Here is a 16,439-nt window from a genome sequence, read left to right as displayed (position 1 = left end):
GTTGGGTTCTGACTATATATTACTCTTCCTACACCCTTGACACTGAGAGACACTGTCCTTCAGTGTTACTCCTCTGAAGATGCCGGCCACAGTTGCTGGCGAAACGTCAGGAAAGAAAATTCCAAGACCACGGTTACACAGCCCGGATAACCTACAAGAACCAATGAACTCTGACCGTGAAAGCCTTCGACAATATATACAGTTTATGCTCTAGTTCATATAATTTCTCCTAATACTTACTAAGCAAAGCTTCAATTAATTCTTGTTTTGCTCAACTGTGCTTTCTTTTATATATTTTCTGTTGTTCCATAACAAAGGATTTATTAAAAACACATTTTGGGAAACAATGAAGTGCACTTTAATGGAATTCTACTGTGATCGGAGGAAGGTTCTTTATGCCATTCCATTCTTCTTATTACCATGAAGGCAGGAAAACAACAATAACATAAGGAATCCCGTTAACTCACACGTAGATTCCTTCATGCTGGTCTTCAGTAACTCATTGCTCTTGGCTAGCCTCATTGCTCTTGGCTACTTCTGACACAAGGCAACTTCAGCAGAACTATCCAAATGGGCCCCGTCACACACCTTTCTGCTGGAACAAATCGGCACAACTGCACAGGGAACAGAGTCTCCCATAGCCCTTGGATTTTCATACTCTGATTCTAACCTCTCTTTTCTGCTCTCCTGCTTCGTTTTGCAGTACTGCAGATGGCCTCCCCCTGTCCCTGCAGTGCCAAAAGCAACTGCTCTCCTGGTTCCCTCTTTCCACCACTACTGCGGAGCCCTAAACACCATCACTCGCTGTCCCACTGGTGTACAGCAGGGCACAAAATCAGGCTCCTGGCTTTTGCGTCTTGTCCCTACATCTCTCTCAATTCATACAGGTTCAGTGTCTTATCTTTCTTGCAAAAGCAGCTGTTTTTTCAAAAGCAGTTCCTAAATCATTATTTATTTCTACGTGAACCATCCATTTCCCTGCTACACATAACAAGGTCAAGGACTGCACTCCCACAATTGAAGAAAGCTTAAATCATTTAACAAATTGGCGGGGGTGGGGGTTACACACACAAAACCTACAGGCTCAGTTTAGTTGTCACAATCCTGATCTTCCAAATGATGCTCTGGAAGATCAGGAATGTGCTGTTCTCTCCCCAACTCCCTTGTGCACGCATTCCTTCCTCAGTGTTTTGGTTTGCATAGCCACAGTTTGCACTGTGCATCTGAACCGGCCAAGCTATGATATTAGCCAGGAATTGCCTTCAAACCATAGCTTGAAGTGGTTCTTTGGTCCATTCACACTCCGTGAAACAGGAACACAGTTTCTGAACTGAGCCATGGGGTTTCCCCAACGCCCAAATTCACTTAAGCTTTGTGTTTCTATTATCTGCCTCCAGCTCATTTTCTATTTCCTGTAACTGATATTCCAGTTCACTTTCTTGGAGGGATTCATCTTCACTGTCCCAATAATCTTCATTGTACTTGTCAATTAAATATTTCTCAGGTGTGATAGCATCAGAAGCCTTCCTGGCTTTCTTCTTTCTCAGTTTCTTTAGTTTATTTTGCTTCCGTATCTCAGCCAGCTGCTCCTGCTGCTGCTCCGACAATCCAACCCCTTCTATCTCCTTGTCCTTTTTCATTGTTTTGTATTCAAGTATTTGCTTATTTAAATCTTCATGATCAATTCCAAACAGGTTAGAGAGGATGGGAGAATCCGAGGTGTCCAAAGATACAGGAGTCTTGCCAGATCCTTGTTTGCTACAAGAAAGGGGAAAAGTCTGATAAACTATCACCATAACCTATTTGATACTCTGCAAGTAAGCATGAGATTGCATGCAGGCTCTGCTAGGCATAACTGCACATAATGCTGTCACAGTCTCTGACATAATTATGGTATTTTGTGTACATGTGCAGAATTAATTCCATGTAGAGCTTGAACATAACATACAAACTGAACCACAAAACTGCAGTATGAAAAGACTGGCATCAGCTTATAAAATGCAAATGTCTTTAAAATAAGCTGACTGAATCCTTTCAGGAAATAATTATTTTACCCTGGTCTTATCCTTAAAGGGGAAAGAACAGAGTTACCTTTTATCATCTACTAGAAGGATGTATCTGGAATTTCCCTTCCTGACTCAGCTACCAGCTGTCAGCTGTTTATATCTTAAGAGCAGGAAAATCCTGCTATCTTATAGCCTCATATCTCAAAAGCAGGAAAATCATTACTTTTTGTAAATCTTGCTGAAGACTATATTTTCTACTAATCAGATGGTTGCATGTTACAATGTAAAGATGTTTTATCCCCGGCTCCAGAGGTGCAAAAGTGCACCCATATGCCAGATAACACTGAACTGAAGTGTATATAAGACAGAGCAAGATAGCCAGTACTTCAGAGTGTTATTGCTGGCAGACTGCAGCTGTCTGATGTAACATTTCTCCATCTCAGAGGCCTGAGATGTAAAACATTGAGACTCTGATCCTTGCGTGGAAGCAGTTCTCTGAGTTATCTTGAAGTATCAAGATCTGGATATTTCAACATATCTTACTTACAGTCTTCTTGTGAGACTGCTCTATTCCTAGAAGAGGATAGAGACCCTTAGAATTCCTATCCTTTGAATGGGAATCTAAGTGCAGTGATCTTTCCATATATTGGAATACTGAGAGTCCATTGGATTTATGGATTCTTACAAACTAAACCTATTTGGCTTACCAATGCTAAAGAGCATCCTGAACACAGGGCTAATAGCTAGACCTCTGAGATAGTGTCAGAAAGTCCTCTACTTAACAGAGGGACTTCTGAACCTCCTCAGAGCAAGAGACCAGAGATATTCCTGAAGTGAAAGGAGACTCTCTGTACTCTGGGAGACATGCACAATGCTGATACATTGTACAGCGGATACACAGATTTGAACCATAAGTTCACATACAAAACTCTCTACAGCCAGAGAGACTTTAAACAGCTTTAAGCTAACACATAGCATAACAATTTGACACATTTATATATTCAGAATTGCTGTCTAAAACTAAAAAGAACATGCATAGCATGTACATATACAATGCCTGATCTTAACGATGATCAGAGGTCTTCTTCATAAGTTAAGAATATTAATAGAAGTCTTTAAAGGATTCAAGACTTAGAAAAAACAGATACTCTGGGATAACTTCATATGTTCTCAAAGAGCTTAGATTCTTAAAGGACTACAGATGACACAGCAAGGTATAGTGTGTCTTCTGCACTGAAATATTATGATGTTTTGAATGATTTAAGTTAGGATGCTTCTAACCAAATCTTTTTCCAAAGAATTAACCATATTTTGACAGGATTTCTGTAACTTTATATTCTGAATGAAAGTGCATTGACTAAGAATACTTTATGAGTATATTCTGACTAAGATACTCCTTTATGGAGGCATAGATATTGTGAATGATTACTTGCTACATTTTGTTACACAAACATGTTTAAGACTAATGTCTAGCCTTATATGATATTTTAAGGCTTTGAAACCAAAAGCATATATTATATAATGTAAATCAATGTGTTTTTATTATACTTCTACTCTTGTCCAGTATTATAAATTTATTGGCGTGTTCAAGAGATGTTCTAGGAACCATAACAAGTTTCTAGGAACCGTTGATTCCGGTCTAGTGGTGTCTCACTGAATAAGATAACATATTCCTTCTCAGGAAGGGGTCCTTTCTAAGAGTGTAGGCACTTAACGGCCCGAACCACGACAATGCAAAGTTAGCCCCTCATATTTCAATTTTGCCATCAAGTTGTCAACTCTTACACAGCTATAGTCTCAGCTATTAAGTCCAATTTGTTTCGAGGGGATGAGAGAGCGCCATGGGCTTAGATGTCTCCCACTGGAATTAGAGGGCATTAAAAGCGCTTAATTTTGGCTGGGAGTGTGCCCTAACACTGAGGCTTGACATTTCACATACACATAAATCCTAAAAATCCACAGTACCCCAAACTGATTGTACATAAGCACAAGAATCACACACTGCCCAGGAAAGAAAATGACCTGTACCCACCAAGTTCTGCATTATAACCCCCCCCCCCACACACACACCCAAAAACTCATGACAATGTATTTAAGCAAAAATGCTCTCCAATGAAAAACAGAACCATTCTGTTGATGTTAGTATCAACTGTTCATCAGCGTATTTTTTCAGTATGCTTGGTAATGGTTGCACATGTCACAGCTAGAGGCTATGCACAATGGACAGGAATCTGTCTTGCTTTCATGGCTGCTCGGTCCTTCTCCTTTGCGCAGAGGATTTCCTGATTTTGGAAATCTTTATAGTTGATATCTTGTGATGCCTGAATGCAGATACCTGGATGAACTGAAAATGTGTTTCTTTCCTACAACTGGGGTTGTAAACTTGGATTAAGCCGTGGTTTAGAATCCAGTCTGTATGACAGAAGCAAATGCCAGTTTGTCCAGGAGCCTGCATTCGGATGTTATAACAAACGGGAGTTTAAGACTTCCAAAATAAAGAAAGTCTTCAATCTTCGGGTGGGGGTGGAGCCGAAAAGGTACACACAAGCATGACAGCAAGACTGGTACATCATTGTCACAAATTGACTTTATGCCAGGGGTTGACCAGTTCAGCAAAGCCAGCAAAATGGACAGTGCAATCCTAAACAGAGCTGCAACTTTCTAAATCAACTGAGGTCAACGGCCTTATAAGGATATAACTCTGTGAAGGAATGAACTGCGAGGGATCATGAATTACTTCCATTGTGAATAATATTGAAAGATGAGCATTCAAAGACATTAAAAATTGTACTTGCCAAGACAAAACCCTCAAGGGCTTCAGTCAAATCAGTGTTTTATATTATGAAATGATGCCAGGGAATATACTCCAGTGCATCTGATGAGGCAAACTACAACTCACAGGAGCATCCAAAGACATTAAAAATTGTTCTTGCCAAGACAAAACCCTCAAGGGCTTCAGTCAAATCAGTGTTTTATATTATGAAATGATGCCAGGGTATATACTCCAGTGCATCTGTTGAGGCAAACTACAACTCACAGGAGCTTCTGGACTCCTGTTTAACAGTATGAAATAGAGTTTATTAGGCAAGCATATTTTAAAGCAAATGATTCCTAAGAAACAATTATGACTAATTTCTAAAGATAATGAAGTGGGAGAAGATCCAATTCAAAAGTACACTTCACAATATTTTAAATTTGTTTTTCCTCACACACACAGACATTTTTTTACTGGATCTATACTGTTATTTTTAAAAATCTACCTGAGGTCATTTTGATCCAATTCATTTTCTTCTTCTTCAGGCCCAAAATCTGCAATTGCCAATAACCTCTCAATCTGCAATAAAGTCAACACAAAGTTTTAGATGCCCACAAATAAGGCCATCTTGATAAAATCTAGATGAAAATACATATTCCCAGTCACCCCTACTTTGGGCATGGTGCCATCAAATGCAAATTACCAATTCCATACAATAGTGGGTCTGAAAACATTTTCGGTGATACCAACTGATCTGGAATTCCCTCAATGACACACCTTAGCTAAGGAATCTTTACTATCCCTCGGAGGAGATTAAAAAAATTAAGTGCACGTTTGTTTGGGAAGTAGACAAACAAAGCCAAGAAACAGCATAAAGGCATCTAAAATTGGCCTTTACTTGGTAGGATGACCAATACCTTTTTAATGGGGGGGCTTAGTAAATCACCAATACTTTCAGCAGCCAATGTTTTCCCCAATGTTTCTAAGGGGGCATTTGTGTGGCCTAAAGCAGGTCAGTGTGTTTCAATGCCTATGCTCTTAGAATCGACCCCTTCCTGAGAAGAAGCATGTTATCTTATTCAGTTAGACACCTAATAAACAGGACTCGACTAATTTCTTACCAAAGTAAGCTTTTTATTGAATAGCTTCAAAAATATGTAAAATATGTATATGTATGTACAGTGTTAACATAATGTAGTACGTATATATGTAGATGGTTACAAAGTCTTTAAATGTTACAAAAGTTCAGACATTAGGAGTCTTAAACATGTTCTTGTTGCAAGCAATCTTAAACAATCTCTATATCTTTTATATGATAGTTTTAAACCTTAACTCAGTAATAATATTTCATTCAGAAAACATGACAGTTACAGAAGTCTTGTAAAAATGGTTAGGTCAATGAATAAGATCTGATTTAGTTAAAAGCATCTTAATTCAAAGTATCTAGAATATCATAAGAATAAGTAAGCATACTTTACCCAAACATTTCATCTGTGAAACTCTCCAGTCTATCAGGACTAGAGAGATCTGAGAGTCCCCAGGACATGATTAGGGTGGGTAGACCTTTAAGACTCTCCATTTGTTGTTGGAGTCTGAGAATCTCTAGTATATACAAAGGCTAGAGAAATCTCTGAACATTTTCAGTCCATGCTAGGACTGAGTTCCTGAGCCTATATAGAGAATATTCTCAGCCCATGCAAGGACTGAATCTATGAATCCCTCCATTTGTTTGAGAGGCCTCTGATCTATGCAAAGACCAAAGAACTGGAAAGCTCTAAGAGCCTCAATACAAGCAAGGATCAAGGTCTGAAAGCTTACATCCCACGCAAGGGATGGAGAGATCCATGAGCATCCAACCTACGCAAAGATTAGGAAGCCCTGCAATTCTCTTTAGGATAGAAGGGTCCTTCTTTTATATCCTTTCAAGATAGGAATCTTTCTGCCCTTGGCAGGATTCATTTTTACAGCTTATCTGATCTGATCTTCAAAAATATACTCTGAGTCTGCACACAACTGCTGCATGTTTCCTGTGGCAGCAGTTTTTCTGGATGTTACCGTATAGAGAGTTCCTACCTGCTGATCATGACCACATACACTAAACAGTCAGTTTGTGTCTTTGTTATGTCTCTATAATTATTAATTTTACCAGTATTCTCATCTCCTAAAGAACACGATAAAAATGAATATTCTCTTAACATTCTACTACAATTCTTTCATATTGAACCTTAAAATCCTATATAACATTATATTACATCATTAAGTAAGTTAGCAAAATTACCACTGGATAAAAATGCTACCAGATAAATATCCCCAGAGTACAAGGAGAAAGACCAAAGGAAAAAATATTTCTGAAAGTGTAGTCATCCAAGGACAAAGATACGAGAGTGCAATAATAATTCTGGCACATAAGTCCTTGACAAAAGAATGTCTAGGCTTGTCCACTTTTTACTGAAAGACAAGCCTCTAACTGGCTGTACTATGAACTTTTAATAGGAAAATTCTACAAACTCTTCTGCTCCATATGTTCCTATAGGCTTCTATACGGCCTATATAGGTTGAGAGCTGTAACAGGCCGCTGAGGATCCAGATGTGCCTCAATCTCCTTTGGGGCTTTTAAGTATAAACTCTTTCCTGTTTTTCAGAAAAGACAAGACTGGCCAGGATCCAGGAATCCTAGACTTTGAGCAAGTGCAGAAAGCCTTTTTCATGTGTGCCTGGAGGAAGAGGTGATCCTTCCAATGGCATGCCCCGTGCCTAACGGTGTATTATTATTGAGGGCCATCTTACCTTGGTGGGGTGCTTTCAGGAAGGAACGCAATTGGAGAGTTAAAGAGACATCCCTCCCCTCGATCCCATCCAGGGTACGCTACCCCGGAAACTTACCAAGCGCTGTGTTATAGCAATACTGTATTTTTCATGTTGTTATGAACATATCTTTAGTACTTTTAAATAAATAAACAACAATCCATTAGATCCAGTTCTGCTAAGTGAAGAATCTTGCTCTACTGCAGGGGTGGGGAACCTCAGGCCCGGGGTCCGTATGCGGCCCCCGAGGACATTTTTTGTGGCCCTCGGGAGCTCCGGGAATCCTGCCGCGGAGCTCTGGGAGGGGGAGTGCACGGAGACTGGGGCCCGGTTGCTTGGTGCTCCGTGCGCCGCCGGGTGTGTGTGTGTGGGCGGGGGAGGTGGGGTGGCTGGGGCCCGGTCGCGCAGGCCGGCATGCGCGGGTGTGTGTGTGTGGGGGGGAGGCTTTTCTCTCTTCCTCTTTTTCTGTCACTCTTTCTCCTTTCTCTCCCTCTCTTCCTCCCTCTTTTTCTGTCTCTTTCTTTGTCTCCCTCCGTCCTTTTTTTTCTTTCCCTCCATCCTTTTCTTTCTTTCTCCCCCTCTCTCCATTTCTTTCTCCCTTTCTCTCCCCCTCCCTTTCCCTCTTTCTCTGTTTTCCTTCCTCCCTTCCTCCCTTGCCAATTGACTGTGGGCTGCGCCCCCCTGGCGCCTCGTTTTCTGGGGCCCACCGCTGGCTGCCCTCCCACCTGGGAGGGGGGAGTGGGGGCGCCCTGCAGGCCTTCTCTGGGTGGCCTCCCCTGGGGTTGCCAACCTCCAGGTGGTGGCTGGAGACCTGGCAACCCTAGCCTCTCCCCCCCACGGGAGATCTACACCTGGTATGGCCCCCGAAAGATGTTATAAATGTGCGAATGGCCCTTGGCAGGAAAAAGGTTCCCCACCCCTGCTCTACTGGAAGACTCCTCACTTAGTGAAAGGAAGTCACGGGATCCAATCCAATGTTTACATGTGTTCTTCCTTACCTCTTGTACTGCAGCATCTGTTCTGTCTCTGACAAATACTATTGGAGGAACATTTCCTTTGACCTGATTTGTAATCAGAATGTGCCTGCAAAAACAAAAAAGTAAAATAAAAATCTAGCGTTTAAACTACCATCTTTAAATCAGCTGAAATGTTTGTTAACAATGTCTAAACAGGAAACCAGATGAAGAAACTCCCGTTTTAAAAAAGGAGCAAAATGCCATTCATCTAAGTAATCTATTGAACTACGATTGATGGTTCTCAAAGATTAGGATGGACCCGTTCCAATTTTTACCTGTGCCCAGCCCCATTCTACGGGGCCACATCAGCTAACAGGAAAGGCATCGCTCAAGTGGGCTTCTGACACAGGAAACAGGCCACACCCTTCCTGTTTATTCCACACAGCAGCTTCGGTCCTCACAAACCCCAGCCAAGTAGCAATTCAAGTATGAAGATATGCAAAAGACGATGGTCAACTTTTTATTTGTGTGGGTATGAAAAAGTGAGTTTGTGTGGCTACGTAACCGTGAACAGACTTGCTTGTGTTAAAAGTGCATAGTTTTGTCCGCAGGTGTAGGGAAAGAGATTGTACGTGCAAAAATGCATGCTATCCATCTGGGTGAAAGAGCAGACAGTGTATTCTTAGCTCCAGTTCTCCAGCCCTTGTGTGTAGGTGTGTGTGTTAAGTTCCATCAAGCCCCTTCCGACTCATGGCAACCCTATGAATTAAAGTCCTCCAAAACGTCCTATCCTTAACAGCCTTGCTCAGATCTTGCAAACAGGGCTGTGGCTTCCTTTATAGAGTCCATCCATCTCTTGTTGGGTCTTCCTCTTTTCCTACTGCCTTCAACTTTTCCTAGCATGATTGTCTTTTCCAGTGACTTGTGTCTTCTCATAATGTGACCAAAGTACGATAGCCTCAGTTTAGTCATTTTAGCTTTTAGGGTCAGTTCAGGCTTGATTTGATCTATAACCCACTGATTTTTTTTTTTTTTGGCATTCCATGGTATCTGTAACACTTTCCTCCAAAACCATATTTCAAAGGAATCTACTTTCTTCCTATCAGCTTTCTTCTTTGTCCAGCTTTCACACCCATACAGAGTAATACAGGGAATTCAATGGCATGAATTAACTTGATCTTGATTAACGTGACACATCCTTACACTTCAGAATCTTTTCTAGCTCCTTCATGGAGTTCCTTCATAGCTCCAGCCCTTAGAAAGATGATATCAACAGCCTTCAGAGAACATATGAAGGTGCATTATACAGAATTGGTCTAATGAGCGCTGGTCTAATGAGCCCTGTACTATCTACTCTGACTGGTAGCACCTTTCCGGCAACTAGGGCAGAGAAAGCCAGCTTAAACTGGAGGAGCAAGGGATTGAACCTGGGACCTTCTGCATACAAGGCAAGTTCTCTGCCACTGACCCTCAGTCTCTGTCTTAACTTTTCCCATCTCTGGGTAACACCATGGTGGTACCTTATATGCGAAGCCTTCTTCTGCAGAAGCATATCAATTCGGTCATCCTGTTCTCTATCACCAGTAATCTTCCAATACATACGACATGTTGAAAAATCTGGTGCCATGGATCCCTACGGAATTCAAAATACCTGTTACAAATGCATATTTTACATGGTTAAGAAATCGGTTTTGAAGGACTAGGTCGGAGAACAATCTCGGTTATAAATAGGGAAGTGAAGAAGTGACTATCATCACCACTGCCTGGAGAAAAAGTCAATTCTATCATAAAGTTGGAGGGGGAAGAGTTAAATTTTACTAATACATGAAGGGGGTATAAACCAATGGAGAAACAGCTTAGGTTAACCGAGAACTCTGGTACAAGAGAGAGCAGAGGTATTATTATTAAAAAGGGCTTCCATAACACAGGTAAAGTTCACAAAATGTTAGGCCCAGCCTAGTTCCATTGATAAAAACAGAATCCAAGCTCTTTTCAGTGTAATTTAAGTACCCATGATTTCAGCAGAAACTAGGTACACTCAAAATTGCTTACGATAAGTGTCATGAAGGCATTTTTAACCAAAAAAATTGGCATCCGGAACTCTTACGAGCTTCTTACATTAAAAATATTCCTCCTCAGTCGCAGAGCCATCCACCTAATAATCTTGACATTTGAAACCCAGAAAAAAAAGTCAGAATATTCCCAGAGCAAAAGAAAACTGTTGCTGTATGGAAGCAGATTAAAAACTAAACTAAACAGATGATTAAGAGATTCATTCCTGCAGCAATGTCATCTTTTCCTACTTCAGTGATACTCACTCAGTGGCTCTTTGATATGCCACTTGTGGCTCATCTGAGCAGCATTCCCCAATGCAGAACCTGCCCCACCCATGTTCCAGGAAAGTCAGCAAAGCCACTACCTGGTAGGGCTTGTGGTTGGCAAGCGGTTATACCTTAAAACAGCTGCCACTGGAGGGACTAGAGGAAGCTTCCAGCCTCCTGGACCTATGGTCCTTGTGCTTGGGATGGAAATAAAGGGCCCATCCACTCCAGCAAACCCTTACCCTTCTCTGCAGCCTCTGCGGTCACATCCTGGCACCCAGCCAGCTGCCAAGATCACAGCAAACAGGCCAAACAGAAGAGAGAATAAATATCCTCCACCATGGCAGCCACCCAGGAAAAGAGAAAGCTGACCACAGAGGGGTGGTTTTGATTTTACTCTCCTTTCTTCAAGGCCAGGCTGCTCATTTCCAAGAGCCTCTGGCCTGAGCTACTGTTCCTCATGCCAAGGAGAGAGAGCAGGAAGGCAGAAAAGGCAGCCCTTTCCCCTGTGCAACATATACAAGAGCTGGCTAAGGTTCAACAGTGGTGGAGAGAGATAACTCTACATGTTCAAAGTACTCTGGTCATTAAACAAGGTTATAGTTATCAATTTAATATTAGTAGTCATGTCTTATATGTATGTGTGTGTTTGGTAGGTGGAGGGCAGGGCATGCAGAAGTCATGCGGCTCTTTAGGTTGATGCTAATAGCAAATGTGGTGCTCCATAAACCACAGAGTGTTCTAAGTCATTAAAAACCCAATTCAAGGGGGAAAAGAGCCATAAGATACATTCAAGACATGTTCCATAGCCAAAAGCCTAACTTCTGTAATATATACCCATTCCCTTCAGTAGCTCAGAGTGCAGAACTGAAAGTCAGGAGTCAAATGCAAGCTCATACAGGAGTGGAAATGCATCTAAGTTAACAATTTTCTATGCAGAAACCTTAAAAAAAGAATTATATTGACTCTGCAAAATACAGATTCAAGGCAAAGCTGAAACCACTTCTAAAGATTCTTCTCTGACTAGCCCAAAGATTACAAAAACAAGTTTATGTTGGATAAGATATTTACATTTGTAATTTTTATTTTGCCAATAGGCAGTTCAAACTGCAGTCTTGGATTTCACAATGTATATACAAAAATCACATGTTTGTCAATTCTTGGGACCCTTTTAAACCCAACTAATAGGTTTTCCGCTATGGCACAAAAAAGCCAAACATTTGAATTACAAGTCTCAGAACTGCAAAATAAAACCATGACACCATGTTATTCCTCTCCTGGGCAGCCTTCTGACTGCACAAGATCCCCAGGTTAACTCAGCAGAGCTGCCTGAAGGACAGGCAATTACATATTTCAAGTTATTTCATACTTACCTTAGACAGTTCTACATTGAGATTGTAAAGTTCTTCGCCAGCCTCACAAGAATTCAGAATATCTCTCACAGCTTTGTACAACAGAACATCTAGGGTTCTCTTACGTATGCTCTCTTCTTTTCTAACTTTTGATGGAGTATGCTTTAAAACATTGTTCAAGCCGGTTGGCTGTAAAAAAAACAACAGACTGCATGGGAAAACTCAACATTGTATGTAGTCATAGACAACTTCTAAAAATAGTTCAGGGCATAAAAAATGAGGGCACTGATGCTCCCTGTTGCTCAGAAAAGGGCTTATTAAGGCCACAGTCCTAAGTACACTTAACTAGGATGTCAGTGGCAATCCATGTCTTTACTTTTTTCCATTTCTTGTGCAGTGGTCTTCAACCTTTCCTGATCAGAGCAGTGAGCACATGACATCATATTCAAATTTATTACTACAATTGACTGACCAATCATGGGCCAACATATCAAAAATTCCAGACTCAATAGTTTTGCACCGCAGAATCAAAGACATATAAAGGTGTAAGATCAATAAAAGCAAATTATCGTCTTAAAAGCACATGACATCAGGAATCATGTGACTGAAGAGGGGGAGCCAGGGTTATGACCTTCATCCATGTCAAGGCAGGGGCTGCTGGTAGCCGAACAAAGTGTTTTGGGGACAGAAACACAAGCCAGACACCAGAAAGTGTACTGTACTGAGGAACAAGCAAAGGGTCAGAGCCATGGAGATCTCCATCACTGGAGAATCTCATTTCCTGCCGCTCTTCCCACCATGCATAAAAAAAGAAATAGGAGCCCTGGCACCCTTGCTTGCTATGTAACCACACTAGCAGATCTTTCCAAAAGGCAGCAAAAACATGGCAGCTCTACAGAGGCTTCCAAGCCAGCAGGCAGGGCTCTATGACATAAGTGTGGGTCCTGACTAGGGTTGCCAACCTCCACATAATAGCTGGAGATCTCCTGCTATTACAACTGATATCCACCCGACAGAGATCAGTGCACCTGGAGAAAATGGCCACTTTGGCAATTGGACTCCTATGGCACTGAAGTCCCTCCCCTCCCCAAAGTCCGCCCTCCTCAGGTTCTATCGCAAAAATCTCCAGGTATTTCCCAACCTGGAGCGGACAACCCTAGTCCTGACCCATAAATTTAAGACCACTGATTTAAAGATTAGGGACCGCTTACAGTCACTACAGGTTTTAACATTTAAAACTCTGCCTGTTCTTACCAGATGGGAGCCCAATGTAGGATTATCATACCAAAACTTCTTCCTTTTGAAGAAAGAAAAAATATATTAAATGCATAAAGTTAACAGTCAGCTGAACACACTGGATACAATGCCCTTTCAATCAGTAAATAATACAGCATTCATGTTTTAATGAGGCCATTTCAGGAATGTATTATTACAAGGCTACAGCTATTTTGAATGTTTAATGTAAAAATAATTTACTAGTTCCATGTCTTTGGGTGGGAAACTGACCCTCAGCTGGTTGAAAAACTGTTCTACTTCCCAAACTGTCAGTTTTATCTTGGACTGCAGATGATAATATTCTGAGGAAGATATGCTAATTCAGATAGGAGAATTTTTCACTGGGGAGAAAGGCACGGTATAAATGAAGTAAACAAATGCAAATAATTCATATTTGAGGAAGTGAGCTGTAACTCACAAAAGCTCATACTGATAATGCAGTAAGATTACTTTAGATTAAAAAAAATAGGGCTTTATTCTAGGTAACAGAATTTGGAGCCACTCCAGTTAGCGATAAGTAGTACAGAAGAGGAGAAAGCGGCCAGAGGCCTCCACGTTACTGAAATTGACTTGCAATATCAAACCAGATTAAAAAACATAATATTAGAACATAAGAAAAGCCATGCTGGATCAGACCAAGGTCCATTAAGTCCAGCAGTCTGTTCGCACATGTGGCCAACCAGGTGCCTCCGGGAAGCCCCCAAACAAGACAACTGCAGCAGCACCTGTGTTCCACAGCACCTAATATAATAGGCATGCTCCTCTGATCCTGGAGAGAATAGGTATGCATCATGACCAGTATCCATTTTGACTAGTAGCCATGGATACTCCTCTCCTCTCCTCCATGGACATGCCCACTCCCCTCTCAAAGCCTTAAAAGTTGACTGCCATCACCACATCCTGGGGCAGGGAGTTCCACAATTTATTCTCGCTGATTGGCCTTGTGGGGAACAGATCCTCCACCAAGAGAGGCACTCAAGTCATACAGGTTTAAAGGGCTACCCAGAAAAGAAAAACAAAAACACACAAAACCCATCTGTGCTGCACAATGCCCATCACACACTTCTTAAGCAATGGGAGGAGCGTCGTCTTGGGGGGGGGGGGAAGTTTTCCAGGCCTAGGGTTGCCAACCTCCAGGTCGTGGCTGGAGATCTCCTGCTATTCCTTTTCCTTTCCTTTTTCCTTTTATCCCTTAGAGGCTCCTTGATCAATTGATCTTGAGCAGCATATATCTAGTGTTGGAGGGATATAAGGACTGAAACAAATCTCCTGCTATTACAACTGACCTCCAGCCGATAGAGATCAGTTCACCTGGAGAAAGTGGCCGCTTTGCGACAAGATAGAAATAGACTTTGTTTTGTATATATATTTTTGTATTGTCTTGTACTCATAGTAATATTTATAAGTTTCCTTTTTGAATGCCAAGACTCTTGCACTAAAATTCACTTTATTACATATCATTAGTTTGTGTGTAATTTAGAGCCTGGTACTATATATTCCCCTAAGCTTGACTATTTTAGTACAAGTGCTACTTCTTAACCTCCAGGTCGTGGCTGGAGAGCTCCTGCTATTACAACTGACCTCCAGCCGATAGAGATCAGTTCACCTGGAGAAAGTGGCGGCTTTGCGACAAGACAGAAATAGACTTTGTTTTGTATATATATTTTTGTATTGTCTTGTACTCGTAGTAATATTTATAAGTTTCCTATTTGAATGCCAAGACTCTTGCACTAAAATTCACTTTATTACATATCATTAGTTTGTGTGTAATTTATAGAGCCTGGTACTATATATTCCCCTAAGCTTGACTATTTTAGTACAAGTGCTACTTCTTAACCTCCAGGTCATGGCTGGAGATCTCCTGCTATTACAACTGATCTCCAGCCGATAGAGATCAGTTCATTGAAGCCCCTCCCCTCCCGAAACCCCGCCCTCCTCAGGCCCCGCCCCCAAAACCTCCCGCCGGGGACGAAGAGGGATCTGGCAACCCTATCCAGGCCGTTCAGGGGGGCCCCACTTACTTCTTTTTGTAGAGGAGCTTCCTCAGCAGGTTCCTGGAGCCGCAGAGAGGGGCGGAGGAGCGGAGAGCCCGGCACCCGGGGCAGCCCGGCAGGAACAGGCCTCCATCCACGCGGAGGGGAGCGGGATTCTGCCCTCGCCGCCCTGCAGCCGCCGCCCCGTGCACGGCGACCGCCCGGCTTCCGGCAACGGCTCTCCAACCGCCTCTAACGGTCCACATCGGGGCGAAGAAGGCCGAACGCTCCGCGGACCGGAAGTCGCCGGCCGGGCCCCGCCAGGCCGCGGCTGAGTCGCGACGGCGGGGGGGGGGGGAAGAGAGAAGGAACCGCGCAGCGCCCCTGGCGGCCGCCGGACGCATCGCGCCCCACGGCGCCTTTGCCTCTCGTTCCAAGCTTGAAAAGGGGCTGCAAGGTCGCGGCCTGGGACGGTGCCCTTGTAAAAAGAATAAGTCCTGCACGACGAAGAGTGCTGGAGCATAAAACAGCTTTCACGCTCTTTGCGTGCTCCTGGCTGGTCTTTGTAAAAGGCGTCCCGTGGCTTTTCGTTTGGGGATTTTCCTTTTGAGGCAGGCGGCTACCCGACCTGCAGGGTTGCCAACCTCCAGGCGGTTGAAGAAAAAAATCAGTGCAACTCACTGTATTCAACAGTTCATTAACAACGCGCTAACAATAAGACAATCACAAAGTGCAAAAATTACAGATTATATACAAATATAGTTATTTACAGTATAGTTATCACAAGCATAATAGCAATCTCCAATTAACCAGGCAACAGTCTATATCCAAGGCAAAAGAATTCTTCATATCCAACTGTGGACGACAATGTCAGAATAAATGACATTGTCGTCCACAGTTGGATTTGAAGAATTCTTCTTTTGCCTTGGATATAGACTGTTGCCTGGTTAATTGGAGATTGCTATTATGCTTGTGATAACTATACTGTAAATAACT

At 42.3% G+C, this 16,439-nt stretch overlaps 1 protein-coding gene across 1 annotated transcript; it reads right to left on the bottom strand.

Annotated features, from left to right (window-relative positions):
- Window positions 1-1,361: 1,361 nt before the first annotated feature.
- On the bottom strand, window positions 1,362-15,709 carry RBFA (ribosome binding factor A). Its single transcript, XM_056854955.1, has 7 exons — window positions 15,492-15,709; window positions 13,435-13,492; window positions 12,217-12,384; window positions 10,043-10,155; window positions 8,565-8,649; window positions 5,267-5,340; window positions 1,362-1,758 (listed from the first exon to the last, which is right to left on the bottom strand). The coding sequence occupies exons 1-7, from the start codon at window positions 15,707-15,709 to the stop codon at window positions 1,362-1,364; spliced, it is 1,113 nt and encodes a 370-aa protein (XP_056710933.1).
- Window positions 15,710-16,439: the final 730 nt, after the last annotated feature.

This window comes from Euleptes europaea, chromosome 8, assembly GCF_029931775.1.
Source record: "Euleptes europaea isolate rEulEur1 chromosome 8, rEulEur1.hap1, whole genome shotgun sequence".
NCBI classification, from domain to species: Eukaryota; Metazoa; Chordata; class Lepidosauria; order Squamata; family Sphaerodactylidae; genus Euleptes; species Euleptes europaea.
Note: the sequence above shows the minus strand (reverse complement) of the source record. Positions and strands in the feature narration are given on the sequence as shown.